Source organism: Triplophysa dalaica, chromosome 16 (genome assembly GCF_015846415.1).
Source record: "Triplophysa dalaica isolate WHDGS20190420 chromosome 16, ASM1584641v1, whole genome shotgun sequence".
Lineage (NCBI taxonomy): Eukaryota > Metazoa > Chordata > Actinopteri > Cypriniformes > Nemacheilidae > Triplophysa > Triplophysa dalaica.
Window position 1 is genome coordinate 9,598,314 of NC_079557.1, and position 22,207 is coordinate 9,620,520.

General features: G+C 37.4%; 1 protein-coding gene across 3 annotated transcripts in view; it reads right to left on the reverse strand.

Moving 5' to 3' along the window:
- si:dkey-237h12.3 (teneurin-3) overlaps positions 1–22,207 on the reverse strand; it is a 96,339-nt gene that overhangs the window by 49,974 nt on the left and 24,158 nt on the right. For all 3 annotated transcript variants that reach the window (XM_056769396.1, XM_056769398.1, XM_056769395.1), the window contains exon 4: positions 1,284–1,470. In XM_056769396.1, coding sequence (XP_056625374.1) covers positions 1,284–1,470 — 187 coding nt within the window. The remainder of the gene's footprint in view (positions 1–1,283; positions 1,471–22,207) is intronic.

The window sequence follows — 22,207 nt, forward strand, 5'->3', positions numbered from 1 at the left end:
TGCTTCATCAACTTAGCTCATTGTGCCGACATGAAACTTATTGAATTTATTTAGTAAATATTTCAATAACCTTTTGCTGAGAAAATAAAAATGTCATGCACTTTTCTTTGTGGGTCCACTACTTGGTCATTTAATTTTACGCATCTGCATAGTTACGGTATAGAATTATATGGATAAAACAATTCATTATAGAAATGTAGGCTTGTACATCATGACGTTGGTGTAATTAAGTCTATATCTGATGTTTTTGCATTAATATTCGGCTTCTGCAAGATCCAGTCTACCGGGACTATTCTTTTCAGCCCTTTGAAGTGAAAATGCTGATTTTAGCATTTTAAAATCAGCATAAGGGTGTAGAAAAACTATGATGCAGTACATTACTATTTACTCTGAATCTGTTATGAAAAATATCAAAGACTCAATTTATGAACACCTTTTTTGCACATAGACTGTTCAACCCTTTATTTAAGAAATGTGTCTTCTCATTAAACAATAAGCAGCTTAATAACAGGCCTTGCACACAATTACAATAAATACATTTTAATGCCTAATTATGCTAAGTTCTAAAGTGTATGTGTGTTAACAGGCAAAAGCTTTAAATGGATACGATGTTTTAATAGATATTAAAATATAAAGTAGCCGAGGATGGAAAAAATGTATGCCCTGTATGATACTCATGTCCCATATTAATAAATTGACTCTGTCAAGTAGATGTTAAGTAGTCAGCCCTCTGCTTTAGCAATACACCTCATTATATCTTAAGTGACAGTGAGTTGCATTATACGGTATGAAGTCGGGTCTCTGATGCCTTCACTACAGTATTTGCTCTAAAATTAGTAGTAATAAATACATAAGGGGTAACCCACAAAAGACAACATAAAATACGTGTCTTATCCATTATGACAATAATATTTATAACAATAATGAATATTTATTCGACAGAAAAACCTTTTCACCTTTTGTAACAAAATGGCGCAGTACCAGGACATTGACTCATTGTACGGGGTTATATTTGAGGGGGATTAAAACTTGTCTGTAAACATAACTAAATATAAAACCATTGTTGGAATGTAGTCATGTTTTAATCAATAAACTGTATACAATTAAAATATGTGACAATAACAAAATATTATTGCCCTGAAAACAGTTTAAAATTTCACTGACAAACAACCTTCATTTATTTAGTTGTGTATAATACAAAATATATTAGTGTGAGTATTATAAATACTACAATTAAATAACATAAAGTATATAATTCATGACTTTGTATTTAAAAAAAATACCTGTTCTCTAATCCGACGTTGCCGCCCAGCATCCAGTTTTCCTGCAGCTGCACACATTCAGACGCGCTCTGAAGCTCCGCCGCCTGATTGGCCAGTGATTGGTTGAGGGAGGTGACTGACGGATGCTGCTTGTGTTGGTGTGGAGCAGGTGGTAGAGGAGGCGGGCCTTGTTGGCTGGTACGCTGGTCTATTAGAGGAAAAGAGGAAGAGGTATTTGTGAAGCTTGTTATAACATTCTGCTTTACACAAAGGGCGATCAGATTATGTGCCGGTTTCATTCTGAATCATGTTAAATGGGATTTTGTACTGGATGATTTGCTCCTGTGAATGCTATCAAATCCGAACTTTCCTTTGTGTAGTTCTGCTTGTGTGAGACAGAGGAGAAACACTACATTATGGAAATTCAAGCATTTAATTACACTGATGATTTTTTAAATATCTATATATTGTAAACATAAAAAAACATCTCCAGGAATCTGACTTGGATTGAGATTTTGAATCATATGACTGTGCCGCTTACAAAGTCCTGAAATCGTGAAGCGAAAATGGTGTGATGCTTGCCGACTTTTCGACTGAGCAAACGTAAGTCTCCGCAGGCCGTCGCCGGGGAGCAGATGTTTTATAATGGGCTCTTAAACTAAACGCTTCACGTTTGATTACAGCCAGAGAGAGACTCTCGTTTAACTAATGACCGGAACTTCCATTAGGACAGCAGGAAAAAAACAGGTTTTCTCATTTCACTCCAAGCTGGGTAATTGCCCCCCAAAATGACACTGTGTGATTATCTCACTGTCCCATCCTGCCGCCGTGCTGACAGGTCTGTTTCGGTCTGACTACGGGTGTCCAAACATATGCTGTCAAATGCCAGACTGTCACGGGAACGTATCTCAGAAATTCAATATTTGCATTACTCTTATGTAAAAAAACTACGAGAAATAATGTGTGGTATCAGAGAAAGTGCTCGTGATCATTTTTTCTTCTACATTTACATATAATTTAATGTAATGTCACAATGATAATGACAGTGATCAAAACTTATTAGTATTTCAAATGCATCAATCACAATGTGACAAGACAGATTTCCCCCCTCATATAACATTTAATTTCACAATTTTTTTGGGAAACCAGAGTCTCAAATATATCTATTGTTGTAAAATGTCAAGTCTAATATCTTTTTGAGATGGTTTTCTTAAAAAAGGTGCTTGTACTAAATTGTCACTTGGTCACTTAAGATTTTGCTAATGACTTTATTTGTCATATAAGTGTGTAGGGTTCAAATAAAACAATTTGTACTTTGAGGGTAATAATAAAATGTATAAATGATTTTTAACATCAATCACAATTTGTCAGTCTACATTAAAAATGTGTATTTATCATAAATATTTTATAATATTTATAATGAATAATAAATATCCCATTACTATTAGTATTATTTTTATTGAAATTCTTTCTTTTTTTAAATTGAAAAACAAACTATTCTATTCTTCCTTTATATTCTTGTTCTCTCATTTCAGGTTTAAGATCACAGGTTAAGATCAGGTTTCAGAATATCATTGAAATACTGTAGCAATTAGAATCAAACTGGGTGCCGAGAACTATTCTGTGTTATGTGGGAGAGGCTAAAGTGAGGGAAGAACAGGAATTATTATGACAGGTGTCTTACCACATTTATGACAGAGTTAAAATAGGCCTCTGTGACAGCTGCATTAGATGAAGTGTTCGAGAGGGAAACACGGTACTCGCTGCACTCTGTACTTCTGACACAGAGAGGTCACCTGGTGCAAAAATGGTGATTTTATATCATGCACAGACACGGCAAACTCCTTTACACTTTGATGTTGTTTGAATCCACAAATACATCAAACCAGCCGAGACAGAGGTAGGGAATGGAAAAGCCAGCAATCTTTAGAGACAGTGAACTTTTTGAGGTGGCACAATTTGCTTTAAATGCACCCTTAAGGTAACTCATGCCTTTTGAATGCGACTTAATGGAAAATTGTAACAAATTATTTCCTTCAATCTAGATAAGGAGGCAGCGCTCTGATTCAATCTGAGCGCTGCTAGACCCCACATACTAACAAATGATTACACACAGCATGAGCAGAATGTTAAGGCTTTCAGCAGGCTTTCCATCCAAATCTGAGGCAATCAGCTTCCTTTAATCAAACTCCCTTAGCAATAAAAAACAATTCTATCCCTTGTGATTGGACGTAGACACGCAGATTTTGCATGAACGTTCATGCGTAGGTTTATGCTACAGTTGCCACGACTTTCCCTGAGATGAACCGACTAAGGACGGAAATGTGTTTTTCATAAAGTTTTGATTTGCAATCGGGTAAGACGGATAGTGCAGGCATCAAATTTTTCAATGTCAAGTTGCTCTACCAAGATTTAACAAGATGCTTTAGTGGGCTGTTTTGATTAATATTGGATGCAGTGGCTGAAACGACATCACCATTTCGCTCTTAATACTTCAGCTAATGTCTGTCTATGAAGCACTGTAAAGGGGTCATCTACCTTTTCCTACCCGTAGCTGAGAGCTAAAAAGGACATAAACATTAAAATATTGGATTAACCTGTACCGAGACAAATTTATGCTTGCATCAATGGCAGGCAGGCATAAATATAATTTACATCTCATCTGATGTCACTCACCTCTTTGAATCTTCCCACTCTGTGTCTGATCACTTGCTGTTTGAGCCAACACTAAAAGATTAGAGCCGTTTTGAAGAGATGTTTCTATTTGGGTTGAGCAAATAAAACCGTGTCTTTTACAGCTAAATGCTATACCAGATGATGCCACTCTTCTGCCTCTTTTGTTCATCATCTGAACATGAATAGAATCTTTTTGATTAAATAAAATTTGATCAAATGCACACTGGTTAGTGCGGCAGGCTTATAGCGTAAACTTATTCATCAGGTCTTTTTTAGGCAAAATCACATTTACAGCGAAAATGTTCTATATGCAACATCTATCACTTATCTATTATTTATCCATGAATAAGAAAAACAAAAAAAATGATGTCCCTCGCAGTGACAGGAGTGTAAAATAAATTGTGTTTCTTTGATGAGATTGTACCAAGAGGCTTGGTACTGCATTTCTGTAAATTATGAAAAGATTCCTGCATTTATTTATCATTTTTTTCTGTAAGATACATAATATCCTATGCATGCCTTAAAGGGGCTATTCAATTATTAGTGACTCTCAACACAAAATGATGCAAGACATGAACAAAATGTCTGTGATCACAGGAAAGAAAGAAATGTAGAACTTTTTACCCTCTAATTGATAGTCTTCAGGAGAAATAGGTCCACACGCAGCAACTAGCAGGCATATTTGAAGACAATAAAAATGATGGGTTTGCAACGACCGCACATTATTTGAGCATGTCTCTGGGGTCAAAGTATAATTTTGCACAATTTCTTTGAAACGTCTTGGAGAGCAATTGCACTTATTCCAATTCTTTCACAGACAGATTTTAACCCCTCTGCTCCATTCTTGATTGAGCACCACACTATATTTAGACATCTCTGCTTAGCTCTCCTTCCATTGACTTTGCCAGTCGTCCGTCCAATCACTTGAGGGAAAATGTCACAGTTAAAATAACTGTCTAGAGCAGCCCTTCCCAAAGTTTCGGACCGGGAGGAATTTCGTTCCAGATCTGCCAAGTTCCAAACAAACAAGCATGCAGGCACTACAGCGTGCCACGCGCACAAACCAGTGTAGGGGGCCGCTGTTATTGCTGTTAGACGCTCCTCTTTTTTAATTGTTTTCAGTTGGCAGAGAGCGTTTTGCGCGCTGCTTATGCGCGCTGCTTATGTGCGCCGGGCATCTTTAGTAGTGTTTAGTGTTTGGCGACTTCTTCAGGTAAAGCGCATAGATAAAATGTTGCCGGTACAGCCCGCGAGCTCGTTGTTTTGCTTTGCCGACTCAGCTCGTCTTTCTCTTGGTCTCCTGTATGACATATCGCTTGTTGCTCCCTAACTCTTTGTAAGTCGCTTTGGATAATAGCGTCTGCTAAATGACTAAATCTAAATGTATCTGTGCAGCGACCGGCAGAAAACAAAAGCATATTCAACCGAACGAACAAAACAGCGATTCCAAAACTCTGTCACTATTTCAAACTGCCTGGGCATATGAAAATGGATTCAGTTTGTCTTTATATATTTGCATAGTTTGTTGCCCAGACGGACATTTATGCTGCACAATTCACTAAAAGTTACATTGAAGTACTATTTCATAAGCAGAAAATATGTAAATGACAGCCGCTTTTTGCATTTTGTTGCATAAAAATGCAGCGCTGTATGTAACAGTTAAGACAGTAAACGCAAGTACGACTAGATGACGCATTATGATGATTAGCATATAAAGAGTAGATTTGCAAAAATTTACTTGTACACAAGATGTTCTAAAACAATGATTTTATTTAAATGAATATTGATGAAACTGCAGTTGAGTTCTTTTGTTTAAGTGATCATTTAAAATTACAGCTAACTAACACAATAAAAACATGATTTTTTAACGGAATAATCTGTTTTTTCCAAATAAACTTTATATAGAGTTGCATTGTTTTTTAAATGTATTTAAAGTTGTTTTAAATGTTCAATAAAAGCATGTTTTGTAATATTAAATTGTACCGGACCTTTGACGTTGACAAGAATTCAGATTCGGACCTTTGATTATAAACATTGAGAACCCCTGGGCTAGAGGATGAAATAACACAAGTCCCAAGTACACATGTTTTTACTATGTCTTCCCTTAGTCATTACAAAATATACCAAAAACTAAACATAAAAAAGAATGTGTGATGCTTAATAATGTATGAATAGTAATGTACGTTATGCCAAAGTTATAAAAGCTTGCCGCATCTGATTAAAAAAGGAAAGATACATAGACAACTTTTGTTATAAGCTTCTGTTACAGTATGTCATCATCAATATATCAAGACAATCTGGTTCACAAAATAACAGTACAACTCAACTGAAATTCCTGTGGCTCAGTGCTTTAGTCCGAGATCACCTAAGAGGAAACATTTAAGCTAGTAGCAGTGGAGCAAGGCCCACCTACTATGTGAATAAGAGTTGTGGAGGAGTTGGCAGTGTTAGACTATAAATCTACCATAATGGTGAAACTTGTCTACCTGCCATGACAGGCTATTCAGGAGGCATTCAGAGTCCAGCGTTAAAGCAGAGCACAAGCATTTAATCAAAGTCACACAACCGCAGAGCTGAAAGTGTTCCCAGGGACTAAAACCTTCCTAAGAAATATTTCACACCCCCTTTGTGTTTTTCTGTTGTGTTTTTCTTCGATGTGAGTTCTTTTAACTAATGTCTGAATAGTAACACTGGGTGGAACGTTCTGGTTTAAAGTAAAAAAAGTTAACGATTTTTGTCTGATTCTCATAATTTTCTCTCTGGCGATAGCTTTAGGTAAAAATGAGTGATTTTTTTCTGTGATGCGATTGCCCTCAAGCCATTCTGTCTGAAACTGACATCAGCAATCTGTTACTACTGTAAAACGCCAAGAACCCAGTAAAGACATATCATACCTACAGCCTACCTGACATGTTGCTGCTGAAAGCCAATGTTTCATTCAGCATTTGTCAATTATTCATTTTCATCCTCTAACTCAATGGAGTATTGGTCTTTAAACCATATTAAATATGACTGATATTATTAATTGTTGAAAATTATACTTTACTGTACCTAGACATTCACTACTAGAAATATCATTATTATTCTTGCTTTGTCTCCTACAGCAAATGTAGCTTTTACATACAAATCTAGATTTACCTTCAGTATGCAAGTTTCGTGTGTCCAAATGATGTGAATCTAGTGTAAATTCATGTTTAATTAAATCATGATTGAACAATGAATTAATTCAACGAGCTAATTTACCATGCTTGAATGCTATTTTCCCACCAACTGTTGTCAATAAAAGTATTGTTATGCCAGAGCGATGGAAAATGATCTGTTCCCATGATAGTTTCTCAGCATTTGATAAGAGCATCCATCATTCTGCATAGTTTTGTAATAATACAATTTTCTCTTTTAATCTATTACTGTGGCAAGTGCATAGATCTATTTAGGGTCATCTTGGGACTATATGAAGTCTTCAATTATTTCTAAAGCCTTTAAGTAAACTGTAATGCATATTGTTACTAGAAATAGCAAAGCAGCTGATACGAAAATGCTATGAACAACATAGCACAGATATAAATAACAGCCTCGATGCAACATTTCTCTATTCAAAACGAAAGCCCATTTCTAAAGTTGTGTTTCTGAATCATAAAAGTCTTATTTTTGAAACAACATCGAAAAAAACATTGGTGATGTTCTCCATATCGTTTCAATGTGATATATGATGTTTTGAGTCACCAATCTACCTGGGAAATTCAACTATTACAAAACTGTAAAAAAGAAAGATGAATGTCAGCAAAAAAAACCTGCTCAGACAGTGCCTGCAATTCAGCCTGGGAAAGGTCATGCATTTGTACATTACCTTTGATTTTTCATCAGTAGAATACTTAAAAACCAGCTGTGGCAAAATGTGCTTGGATCATCCAATTTAAATGCTAAACTTCTCAGGGAGAGATTGAGGCTTCTCCTTAAATACACTGAAAACAAATCACTTGGCCCACTTTGAGGAGCTGGGTGGGAAATTGAATGACCCTAATGTTAAGGTGTATTGTGTCTGGACTGGAGTAATAGAGATTCTGCTGTCCGTCTGGCCTTATAAACCGTTTCATTCCCCCTTAAACGTTGTTAGTCTTTTAAGTTCCACTGACTTGGAGTCTTTAAATTGAGTTAGTATTGATAGAGCTTTTTGCACTCCACTGTGCCTAATTCATTATCGTCTCTGCTTCATAAGGTATGCGCTCAGCCACCTAATATTCCTGCTTACATAGGAATGAATATGCCACGGATAACATCAATGGAGTAAATGCGTTACTTATTTTGCTTGTTATCACATTTGCGAAATGACAACAACATCAAACTATACAGAATTAAAAGGGCATTTTTCTACGCCGCATGCACCAGAAGAACTGCACTCAGATTACAAGATGGCTGAATGTAGTTGAAGTCTCAAAACTCCACTTTTCCATGCCTCAAAAGATCTTCTGATCCTTTTAATGTACAGCACACTCCACATTCTCAACGATCACGATGATTCAAGCTCGCGCTCCATGTTCCTGCACTTTGCAACTCGGCAGACACCCTGACAACTTTCAGACGGTCTCTAAAACCCCACTTTCAGTAAGGTTGGTTTCACGCCTCAGGGTAGAGACTCAGACCTTAAGCTCTCTTCGCATGCCTTAAGAAAGCACAAAGATAATCCTGGTCTGACAGACCTCGACGCTGTGTACTACTCCGGCTGCCTCCTGAATAATGAATCCAGCGCTTCTTCTAGTCATCTTCTATGGAGCTGAAATAGCTCCGCAGCAGCCCAAAAAACCCCCACCGCTGAGCTGGCCTTTAACCCTCTCTATAATCCCCAAAAGCAGACAAGCAGTTCACCACACAAGCGTTCAGATTTGGCCTCAATCACATCGGCTATCAGGTTATATGTAGAAGGGGCTTAAATGCCTTTTTTATCTAATGGGAGAAATCAGTATGAAAACAGTGTAGCCAACCTCTTGAAAAATTGACTTTAACTATTTGACAATTGGGTTGAAAAAAACTTAAAATAATCATATTAATTAAAAGCAATACATTTATTTATTAAAAGCTATTTACTTGATCAGTTCGATAAAAAAATTGAAATAGAAAATTTAATCAAAATACAATTTTTGCCAAAATATATATATATTATGCAGTAAAAGGTGGGATGGAGATTTTTAAAGGCCTAATTATTTATAGTACTCCACCTTATTTCAGGAATTCCTTGGTGAGATCTCACAGACACACCACTGCGAGCACACACGCTCAGAACAGTAATACAGGAATAAGTGTCCCTTCATTAGAAGATCAAAGAGTCTTTTTCCCCCCAACTATGGCTGGGATTAATTCAAAGGAAATGGGTCAGGGTGAGCGAGCACTGAGCCGCTGTGGAGTCTGACACATCCAAGATTAGCCTGATCATACTGAGTGGATAATCATTCAGCGAGAAAACTATCACCCACAAAACACTTAAATTATCCATGTGTTATTTAACAGATTAAGAAAATACCACTATTACACCAATAAACTCAGATTTTCTGTTCTTTTTTTGGGAGGCGGGTGCTGGTTTCAAGAAAAGCTCACTACAAGAGAAACTGTATTTTTTTGAGAAACAGAGAGAGGATGAGAGAGCAAGAGACTATTAATAATTGACAACATTGATATAATTTCTTTTTAATGATCCAGTCTTCTAATGTTTGGCCACACAGGCAGTTCTGCCCTAGACTCACGCCACTGGTTAAGTCAGAGTGCCTAAACACACAGAGTGATGGTTTAAACTGCTACAGATCCATAGTGTTTACAGTCTTTAGTAAGTCAACAAATGTCTTATTTATTGTCTCAGCACATTTGACTGCAATGGGAGAATGTATTTAACATACAAATGTTTTCACAGTAAAAAATTTTTTGACTTCCTAGTTATTATCTGGCAGTCTTATTTATATGTTGGCATTCTTTTTTAAAGCAGGCTCAGAAGAAACTGGTGCTGTTTTGAAAACACCATAAAGAAGAATCAATGGGCTTTTAAGATCTATGGCTATATTAAAACATCATGGGCTTGTAAATTCTTTTTGTGCATCTATTCAGGCAACACAAGCTTTGTGTCTGAAACACACATCAAGCACAAGTAGATGCAAGTGCTCATACACAAAGCTGTGGTGCTCGCACCGGCATTCCACATTTCAATTTGGCTTGTTACATTTATCTACATTCCCTCCCCCACCCCTCTATTTCTGTCCTCATACTGCCGTACCTGTAAATAAAAGTGCCAGAAAGCTCACAGCATAATAAATGAGCTCTAGGAGAAAAAATGCACAACAGAACTGCCTACTTAAAGAAATCATGCAAATTACAATGCTTTAACATGCAATAAACTAATGCATAATGTGCAAACAGGTGCAGACTGTACATATATGTAGTCATCATATCTCAGGTCTAAGAAAAAACAATGCTACACACCTCACCTCTTGACCCAAGTCGTAAATCAAACAATAGTCCTGCACAGGCAATAAAACATTGTAATATAACTCTAGGGGCATAAGATCGTGTTTGCCTTTGTGTTAGTGCTTGAGTATGGAGACCTCTGTCATCTTTAAATATATGTGGATTTGCGTGCATGTGACCCTGTTCGGCTCTGTTGTTCATTCCAGCTTGATGTATCTGTTCTGCTTACTCTGGCCAGCTCTCTGTACACACCGATTACTCTCTGTCCCCGATGCTAGTGCTCTGCTAAGCACTTCAATCCATCATTGCCACACCTGCCCTGGTGCAGGCCCCTTGTTGAATCATAGTTTTCCATACCTGGACCTACAGGACAGGGCAGGGCAAACTACAGCATTACAACAATGCATTTCTATTGCTTAGCCGCTTCCGAAGTGTACCGCATACTGTTTGTCTGGTGTGCTGGTTGACAGATTGGACAAGCGATAAAAAAATGTACCTGCCTTGCTAACATTTTCACTATCCACAGCCCAAAATAATCATAATTTTTAGGCAATTTAATTTTTTAAGCTCTGCCATCTGTCCAGGGTATACCTTGCCTGTGTTCCAAGATGCTGGGATAGGCTCCAACCGTGCCACAAACCTGCGGAGGATAAGATGGTTCTGAGAGTGGAGATGGATGGGCTTGTTTAAGCAATACACAGCACCAATGGTGTTCCTATGAGCTCAGAACTATTATTTGTGTTTGAATCACAGAAGGCTAAAATGTAATGATCCATTCGTAAATTGATTGCCTCCAATTTACTTCAAATGCACATATACTGTTGCCAAAGCCTCAATGTGTTAGACTGCAAACAGTGTGAGTGTTGTGAACAGCAGGACTTCGAATACCCATTCCCCTCCCAAAGTCTACTCTTAGATATTCTTGGCTAATGAGAAGGTGTCACTTTAAGTTTAGCTCTCAGCTAATGCAAACACATATGACATCTAATTCAAATCCACCGGACCTCAAACTGCATTGTTGGTCTTTAAATAATAGTAAATAAAGTATTTTTTTCTTTCCATGGCAGTGCAATAAAATCGTATGAAACATCAAATAATGGACCTCCCTTTATGAATTTCACATTTATTGTTTGCATTTAGTGGTTTGTCTCCGTGTATTACTCTTAGGCTAATGTTCTTGACATCTATTTCAAATTTAAATGGTTTTATTAAATCGCACCTTTTGTTGAAAATGACCAGGTTTTATATGGCAAATGTTTAATGTGTTTAATGATAACAGATATCCAATCAGGGGGTGTTTATCCTAAGCTTTAAAACAAGAACTCCAAATTTGATCTTTGACCTTCACTCTGCGTTCACTTAAAGTGCGCGCTGTGTAAATGCTGATCGCAATATTCAAAGCTATTTAAAAAAATAGATATTAGCAAAACTACTGTGTACATCCATGCAACAAATAACCAAAGAAAACTATGAAAAATTAAATTTTCATGACGACAAGTGTGATTTTGCTGCAAAGTTCACTTAGCGCACAAAACAGAGTGCTATTGTTCTGATATCAATAACAGAGCACTGGGGAGAAAATCTGGCATTATCACTCTAGAGTGTCACATATTTAGTGCATAGTTGCCTTTTGAATATGATAAATGCCTTACTAATGACTCTCCTATCGCAACAATTCAGAGATGAATTGGGAATACAGCAAACAAAGAGGACATATGTTTCATGGCACGCAAAACCCAAGAGACAACCTATACTGCATATCACTCCGAAGAAAACCTCTAAAACTCTCAAAGCGCTACATTACAAATAGCCTTAATATATAAGGCATTTTAAGGTGTTCCAAAAAAATACGGTGTCAATCACAAAATCCTATGTAGCCGTTGTTATAAAGAAGCTGCAGTTTCCTGTCTGCAGGATATTTCTCGTGCAGAGGTCTGTAATTGGAGCTGCGGTACAGGAGATGGATTGGGGTCGGACTGTCAGGCAGATAAGCATCAGATCAGAGGCACAGTCTGGCAGCATGATCTCTTTGCCTCTACTGATTCCTCGCAGCCGGGCCAGGATTTACTTGAAAGCCCACTGTGACAGCCAGCCACACACGTAACTACGCACACCTAAATACAACCACCATTGATTCAAGTGAAAGAAATTGTGTTGAGATGGAGAGACAGATAAAGACAGATGTTGAGCATGCTGCATCCTTTCCATTCTGTTCCAGGATACAAACATCTTTCCAAGGGCTTTGCTTGACATCCTTATCTGTAGTGTTTGCTAAATACGAGTCCTTAGTTTGGATGTTATATATCCTGCCTGTAAGAACAAATCATAAAGGTGTTTCGTCATCTGCCCGTCCACTGCTCCACCGCTCATAGTTTAGGCGTGTTTGTCCTTGGCTTTTTTCTGAGGACACACATAATCAAATCTGCCCGCCATTAAAGAAGTTGTTTTGAAAGATGCGCACATAATGACGGGAGCTGAATATGTGAGCTATGCTTTTAGAGACGCATACATTTTCAGGATGGGTGTCAGGATGAAGGGTTTGAATTCAGAGGAACAGAGGCTCAGTCAGAAGCACAACCAAGTTATGCATGCATTAACTTTAGAAATGCTGCATGACACGCTGCCGGAATGTAATGCACATCTACCATGGAAGAACAAAGTGTCTGTTTGGGCTCTCTTTTCAAGTGCTTCTTGCACCTGTATCAGTGTTTAGAGGACAGCGTCTGCCTTGCTGAGATCTGATCTTTAATATGGATAGCAGCAGGGGTTCCCGTGCAAAAATAATCTGGATTAGAGCAGGCAGTTGACAAGGATGAGAGCGGCAGGGACGAAACCCCACAGAGCGCCACGTCAAAATCAACCCAGGGGGTCTTTTACGCTGCACCTGGTTCTCACACTTACCAAAAAGGACTGGAACTGGGCATAATAAGAGGTGCGTGGGGAGGGGTGTCCAAAGAACCACTTCAGCTTTTCATCTTGACATATAAAAAAAATGGCACGACGGCTACTCCTACACTGCTGAGAAGATTAAGTACGGTCGCATTTAAATAAATCTGATTTTGGATAAATGCCAGTGAAGAGCGACCAGGTGATTTCCTGTTTCAAAACATCAATCCAGAATCAACTATACGCCATTCAACCCAGACTCCATTAAAAGCAGTGGGGAGTTTTAAGGCTATTTGACTTTTCATTATTCAGCACCTGTTAGACAGTGTGGCAAGGGGACTTTGTTTCGTAGGTGGCAAAATGGATTTATTCAAATATAGATGAGAATGCTGTTGCGATTTATTACACATTTGGTGGTTTATTTTCTTGTTGCTCTCTCAGGAAAACAATTCAACCTGGCAAGGGAATACAAGCAAAACCAAGTCACAGGGAGCAATTGTGTCGCTCAAATTGAATGTTACATTCTCTAATAAACAGGTCATGGCTAAGAAATAATGGCACCTTAAAAATATATCTACTTGAGTTGTGGAACATGATAACAAAGCTATGGAGGTGACTGCAGTAACAAATCAACAATTTCATAGGTGAAATGACTTTGAGAGCCCTGTAGAATATCTCTCCGAAACAATCTAAAACCATTGGTCTCAAAGAATGAATCTCAAGGTCATTGGGCCTTAGAAAAAGCCTTTATTGTTAAATTACCCAACAATGGTGTTAACTTTGATAACTATTGATGCAGGTTTCGAATATTCCTTTCCTCTTTTGCGCAGTGTGGTCGATCTCAGTATGCAGAGATGTGAAGGCGATACATGTTGCCTTTTAAGCCCTTGCCATTTTCTGATTGACCTGTGTTCAATAACCTGATTGAGGCTAATCATTACACCAGCTTGCTGAGACAATAACTTTCCTTCAGACAGAGGGCTTTGCCAAGGACTCTGGGGATTCAATGTTTTTCCTGTGGTACGCCGACTTATGGCTTAAGGCATTAAGAGATCTCCCTACACACTCCAACCTGCACTCAAGACATATTGATAATCAGAAGGAAGTGTTCTTTCACAAACTGTCTGTGGCTTCATTGTTAATAATAATAACAACAATAATTTATTAATAATAATAATAATATACTGTAATTATTTGTATTATTACTTTTGTTATTATTATTATTATCACTATGATTATTATTTTTAAGAATATATAATGTTGTTGGCTTAGTAATAAAAAAACGTAATATATACATTTATTAAAATTAATACTTAAATAAAAACGAAATCAAACGTAATCAAAATGACCTGATTAAAACTATTTAAAGGCGAAGATTTTTGTGGGATGAGAGCTAGATTATATTTGTGTTACATAGGGAAATACTAAATTCCAGAACATTTTAATTTTGGAAGGGTGTTATCAATACCACATTGTCATAATACATTGTGCATCAAGGGTAGATCGTGTAAAGAGCACATTGAGAATATAAAGCAAAAGATAGTGAATAATGCTTTGTCCCACTCAGCACTTAAAGGTTGGATCTCTATTACCAGCTGAGATAAAATGTCATTCGTGTCCCCTGGAAGAGTGGATTGTGATATTTAATGGTGGGTCTTGGGACTTGACTTTCGTTCCCAGAGCTCTCTGTCTTCCTGCTACATTATTCACGGCGCTGTCAGTGAGCACCTGGCCAACATTCAGCTGCACCTACGTCTTCAGATGCAATGAAGGGTAGAAAATGGACTCTTCACCAGCAAAGAAAGGGCCTTTATTGAGAAAAAGGTTCTTCCATGATGGCTTTACAGATGCAAAGATAGTGTCTTCAAAACGCCAGCAACTAAAAAGCCTGGGTTTTTTTTTCACTGGTCTTATTTTCATTGATTGTAACTGCACATTTTCTCCGGACTATTTCAGAGAAAAGATTGTTGGGCTGTTGAGCAACATAATTGGGCAAATGCTGACAAAATATCTACAATCTGTTTGGATGTTGTGGCAGCGCATTGTGTGAATCTGGTGTTTTCTAATGTCAGAAAACCTTAACACACCATCTGCTTATCAGACTGTTACAGATTATGTCTCTAACACATTGTTAGTCTCTAAATGCAAATTCATCTGAGCTTTTTATGAACAGTATTAATCGGGACTAAAAAAACGGAAAAACCTTAACTCTTAGACATGGGGCCAGATTCACAAAACATTCTTAAGAAGAATATTCTTCTTAACAGCCATGTTTTTTAATAAATTCAAATTTACGAAAAAAGCTGGGAATGTTACGTATTCCCGAAGAAAAACTTCTTTAGACGGATCTTAGAAATGTTCTCAAGATTGATTTTAGGAAAAAATTGAGAAGAATCCCACGAAAGCGTTCGTTAATATCATCGTAAAATTACGACAGCCTCATGGTTGTCTTAAATCTCAAAAGGTAGAATGCTTAATACATATATTTGGTTATTTCAGATGTGACGTGTATTGTTTTGAGCCATAATAATAATTTTGATGTTTACTTGCCATTAAAGAATATTTATTTTGATACAATAATCATAGGTCTAGCTCCCTCATTTTAACTTTCATTATTAAACACGGTGTGCGTTTTACATTATTCTGGGGCACAAAAATTATTATAATAAGTATATTTTTTAGCGCCTGCTAAACACATAAATATATGCTATATAAGAATGTGAAATGCTTGTTGTTACACACACAAAAAATGAAGATGTTCTTTAGAAAATATTTGAGAGCGTTTTTTTTTACGTTTTTTCACATCCGTCAAGCATTTTGAATACCCTTTTCTAACAATTCAGAGACACCGTACAAATGAGAGCCATATTACGAAAAAACAATGTTACACAATGAAACTAACTACAAAAACCTGTTACAAAATAGATGAACATTATAGTTTTTTAAAATGCTGATAGTCAATCATTCTGGTCATCTCTAAATTAAAAATGTAATGATGTAGAGTAGTGCAGTGTATTGATGTATATCTACCACCTGTGTTTACAGTGGAGAAGATGAACATTCAGCTTTTTGTACTATTTTTTACAGCAGCTGCTTAGTTTATTGCCTACAGGTTTATGCCCAATCAACCCTTTGCCACATGTGATGAATAAAATGTACAAGTAGTGTAGCCTACAAGAAGAAAAGTTCTCTTTAAATGTTTGAAGGACCATAGTACATAATTACAGTTATTTTACCTCATGGCAACTTGTTCCAGCTCTATTATTTACCTTTTTTGGGTCCCGAAATAGAGGCCTTGAAAGCTTTCGTGAAGTTTGTAAGAAATGTCAGACAATCAATCATTTTTTGCGAGTGCTTATTTTCGCTTTCCTGGCGATTTTGTATTGTTTTGGAGCATTGTTTGTTTGTGGTGCTGCATTTGCATGTTGTACAAAACAGAAAAACTCAAAAAATCCATCATTTTATGAGATAGATTAATAGAGTTTGCTGCTACATTTCTGAGTAACACTCAGCCATGGCAAACTGAGTGTGCTGCCCAGCAGAGAGAGGAAAACAAATCCAACATAAAGCAAATTTAATGAAGTCCCAGACGACAACCATAAAGATTTACTCTTGTTCTAAAGATAAGAAACATCAGAAAACAATACACACTGTCCTTCAATGTGCTTCTAAAGTGATGCAGAAAGTGAATAGTGCAATTGGTTGTGCCAATGGAGAAAAACTGGAGAAAGATGGAATAGATAGGGAATGGAAGATGGACATGGAGTGCTGTTTTTCTTTAGAAATAAAACAATAATTAAATACTGAATAGAGTTTTATGGTCCTATTTTAACGGTCTGAGCCCTTGGTTTAAAGTGCAAGTGCACTTAGGGTGTGTCCAAAACCACTTTTGCTAGTTTAAGGATGGGAAAAGTGGTTGGCACACCAGGCGCATGGTCTAAAAGGGTAGTCTCTATTCTCTTAATGAGTGATGGATATGTTTTGGGCAAAATATGTAGAAAACCAGTCTAAGTCTTATCACCCATTCCCTTTAAGAGCCGGTTTCGATCGTGACATGGCAGATGGACGATTTTCCAGACAGGAAACGCATCTGATCAGACTATCTACAGGACAAGCCTGATGTTTTATCTTTATATACACAATAATAACCTTTTACTCCGTATTCCATTTATTTGTAATATTTTGCATTAATGTGTGCTGCTGCGTGTCCCTATGTGTGTAATAAGCAGAATGTACGTGCGCTGTTGACTTTAGACCAGGTTTCAGTAAGTCAATGGCGCTGTCTATTTCAGTTGCCTCAGAATAGCAACGCGCCAACAATGCACCTGAACACACCTCATTTTCAGACAAGCATGCCCATGGGCGCAAAAATGGGCGCAAATGCTATTGCAGGTTGCAGGATGCCAAAATGAAAACTGCGTTGAGCTGAAACTAGCAAAAAAGACTTGAGTCGCACCTGGCGCCGCATTGCGCAGAGTGCATTATAAGGCTCTAGATCTGATTAAACTATCTTTAGAATACAAATTATTGAATGCGCTTTAAAGTCACATTAGAAAAAAATATAAATGCAGATGCAAATGAATGTGGATTTTTATACATGATCTCGCTATACTTCAATCTATTAGCATTTGCTGAACTTCTTTTGACCTGTCTGTTATATTATGGTGGAACAATATTAAAGTCATTTTTTCGTTCAGAAAAGAGTGTGCTACCAAGCGAAACAAAAGTATGTCAATCAGAATGCTGTTCAACACAGACTCAAAAAAAAGATATTTTTTGCTGTGTGCACTGCCAAGTTGGGCCTGAGCCCATCAATAGTGCCAAAGACCTGGTAGACACTGTTCACAGTTTCTAGACAACTGCACAGTTTCACGAAAGTTTAAAAGAAAAATTCGTTTCAAGGCTCCAAACAAACTTGCAGTCTCATCAATAAATCAAACTGACATAAAGAAATAGAAGGTAATGCTCTAATATATATCCATTGAAGGAATGAAGCAGCTCTGGGTAAAGCTAAATGTAAAATAAATCCTGCCTTTTCACAATGAGTATGGCCGCATCCAGACAACACTAAAATCCTCAGAGCAATCAAACAACATCCAGATGGCAATAGTAACAAGAATCAAGTTATAGCCAAAGCAGTAAGATCACACCACTATCATTAGCTTGTTAACCAACAGCGTCATGCCATGAGTTTGGACATTTATGGATCCGCAATGATGGATGAATCGTAGCTAAGCTTAGAGTCATCGTCCTGCAGAACACTTAAATTACATTGTGAATGACATGAAAATAATAATGTAATGCTGTGACATTCAGCATGTAATGAGATGAGAAGAATCGATCTAAGGGCGATTTACAGTTGTGTCTTGAGATTAACTTGGTTTTATAATCCATGATGAAGGATCTAATGGCTTGGGCCTGTGACAGGTCACAAGTAGCGTGCCACGTAGCCCCTTAGCTTGACCTCCACATCTGACTCCACTCCGATTGACACCAAAAAGATATAAGAAGGGTAAATGAGTTGTGACCCTAAAAGCAGCCGAGAGGCAACTTCCTCAATTTATCTCTGTGACCTACAAAGTGAGCAGTAGAGGTTCTGACCTGCACACGTCCCCCCTCGCACAGTCAGGCAAATCAATATCTTACAGAAGGAAAAGTACCTAACAGACTGAAACATGGGTTGGCAAAGTATTTGAAGCCTGTTTTTGGTTGTGAGATAAAAGGAGAGACCAATTCTCAAAGAAATGAAAAGCGGATGAAAATAATCATTTGCATGCAATCAAATATGAATAAATAAACTGCAGCACTGCTATTACATAGAAGATTATTAATAGACATAAACAAATTCCTCTCCCAGTAAATGAGAGTTTGGATGATTGGTTTTGGCAAGCTCATCTGTGTGTGTTACGTATTCAGGTGGTGAGCGCCAGATTTCACATCCCCAAGTGAAAACTGGGAGAGTGGGTGGAAGCTTTTATTTGTTCGACGAAAGCGAAAGAAGAATGATAGATTTTGTAACACCAACAGATTTGTCCGCATTCCTTTCTCTCAACCCGTGACGGGAGATTTAAAACCTTGACTCTGTACTTATTTGCGAATAGAAATGTTTGTGTTTGTTGAAGTGAGAGATGATTATTGACCTGCTGGATAGACTGATGTAGTTGGTTTACAACATATCAATCTGCCCTAGGAACAAAGCTGATGTTCTCAGTTAGCAATCGCACGCAATCTTGTGCAATTCTTGTGGGGGAAATATATATATACTCTACACATAGGAATTACATGTTAAAAAGTGTTTTTAGTACATGTTCGAGCAAATGTGTGTGTGATTGAATCCAAACAATCAGTGTTTTTTTAACCGACCTTGGCTGGATTTCCCAAAGCAAATGAAGAATTTTTGTAGCTTGTATAGAAGGTTCTGTTTAATCTCTACGGCATGTTTCCCAAAAGAACTCTTTTCTAAGTAGTTCTTAAAAAGGTTTGTAAATTAATAAAAGCCTCAAGACCACTCTTAAAATGAAATACAAAATAAATGGATTTTGAACCATGCTTTCACATTTAATTTGAGGCAAAGAAAATGCCTTAAATAAACGATAATATTAATCCATTTTGATTAATGAAAAGCCTTTTAAATTACATTTGAGAGTAACATGAAAGACAAATAGGTATTAGACCTACTTTTATATATTCCTAATAATAATTATTTAATAATTATCTGGGTAGCTACATTCAACATCTAATCATTTAAAGTCCTGTCTTACCAAAATCATAATTATTTTCTTGGTCAACTGAAAATACTTTTTAAGATAATATCCGTTTTTTATATTTGTCAGGTTTTGCTTTATTTTTCATGCTAGGGAGACTAACAATTAGAGAAGGTGGTGATGGTTTTGGCCATAGTTCAGCACCTTATGGGCCTGACAGCTCCTGTGAAAAATGCAATTAATTTTACCTAATAAGAGCAATCTGCCGGCTGGTTTGGGAAGCAGACATTGCGGGATCATAAAACGCAAAGTTAGTTAACATGATCCTAAAAGCGTGATAGAAAAACATTGCCCTTAAAACGTCCTGTATCTTTCTACAGTTACAATACTTTCCGTAACTGTGAAAAAGACACTGAATGAGTGAGAGAAAATAATCTATTTCAAAGCACTGCAATATCCATAAAACGTAACCTTCATGCTGTACATAGAATTGTATTAAACCTTACTGGTGCATTTTTCAGCAAATAATTGAGATGCACCATAAATGCTGTTGAAATTACATGTAAAAGTATGTGTTTTTTTAGTAAAAACAATTTTTACTCTTATTGCTCTGTTTACTTGTTTTTGTATTGACTTTTTCCCATAACAAATTTTATGCTTCGTAAGGTGTGAAATACAATGCAACTGCACTGCACGATGAAATACAACAATGTGAACCGTTGCTCGTGTTTTATAATATGAGTAATGCTTTATTATTACAAAATGGTAAGAGGACACATTCTTTCATTTTCATGCCAACGTTCTAAGACTTCCTCTTATCAAAAAACATAGCAGTCAAGGCTCAATTAGCAAAAAACAAAAAGGTCTAAACCAATTTCTCAAATTGTTTCCAGAACAATATTGCAGTCATAATTGAGAGAAACATTTTTCAAAAACCCCAAAGCCCTGATAAAGACACGCTCCATCTGGGCTTTGGGATATAGCAAAGACCTTTTGAAGAATTGCACTTCTGAGCCTGGCATCTTTTTTTAGGCCATCAAAAGCTAATCCTACTATAAGCCGATAAATTGTATTATATATAGCTGTAGACTGTAACCTTTAAGGCAAAGGCTCTTACTAAACTGTAATAGAAAAAGCAGAGCAGAAAAAAACACAATATGACACACGGTAATTATTTCTATCAGTCCTGTACTGCTTATGAAACTATAGCCGCACTGGCACTCTGTATGACCTGCTTCGCGGTAAATCAGTCACTCAGTACTGACCTCTCATGGGTGTTAACATAGACCATCAGTCCTGACCAGACAATCCTACACGTTCCCTGCCACCAGTAGTAATGAGAATGCATCAAACACAGACCTCATCATTCATTCTGTTTGAAGTTTTGCACTGCAGCTCACAGAAAATAGGAAACACTGCGAAAACTATATACTTGAATAGCTTTACTGGCCATTTTGTGATCGTGCCCAATTCTTTTACACTGCTAGAGAGGGTCATTGAATCTCCAAGCTGTCGCAGATGGTGGTACACTCCTGAACATTCTGGGCATTGTTGTGGAAAAACAGAAATGCATATGGAAAGCAAGTTGACCTTGTTGTCCGCAATGATCAATGGAGCAAACGTTGATGTCATAAAGAGGGTTCGGCGATTGGTCCCAGCCATGACAGATGGTTGGATAAGCATCCTGCCGAAAGGTGAGGGAGCGCCTACGTAGAAACGCACACCCGGATCTGCCTTTCTCTTCCTCTTTGAGAGTCTGAAAGCTTTAAACAGACGTCTGCTTGGAATTTGTTATGCATTTCCATAAAGGGATTTTTCACATCCAAATCCCTATGCCAGATATAGATCATAGGAGCATTGTGCTAAATGGAAATGTAGAGCAGATACTACATGCCACATACAAGAAAAGAGTTTCTCTCTGATCTCATAATGATGTTTCAGAACTGAGACTGCATCCCCCATTGGCCTTAGGGGGTGAGAATATGTACACACACATAGCCTATATACAAACCTCTCATGTGAAAACACAAGTGCAAAAACTCCACACATAGGGGAAGACAAAAAAAAGGAAAAGAGAAGCTTCAGAGGCACTGTAGATCTTGATAGGGGTCATTTATCCTCTGGTAATAGCGACCAGGCCAGACAAAAGCAGGGGGCAGCTGGGTTTCCAGGCTATTTCCTGGCCAAACGAAGAGCTTCTCTAACTTTTGTTCACAGTGATGACTTTTGTCA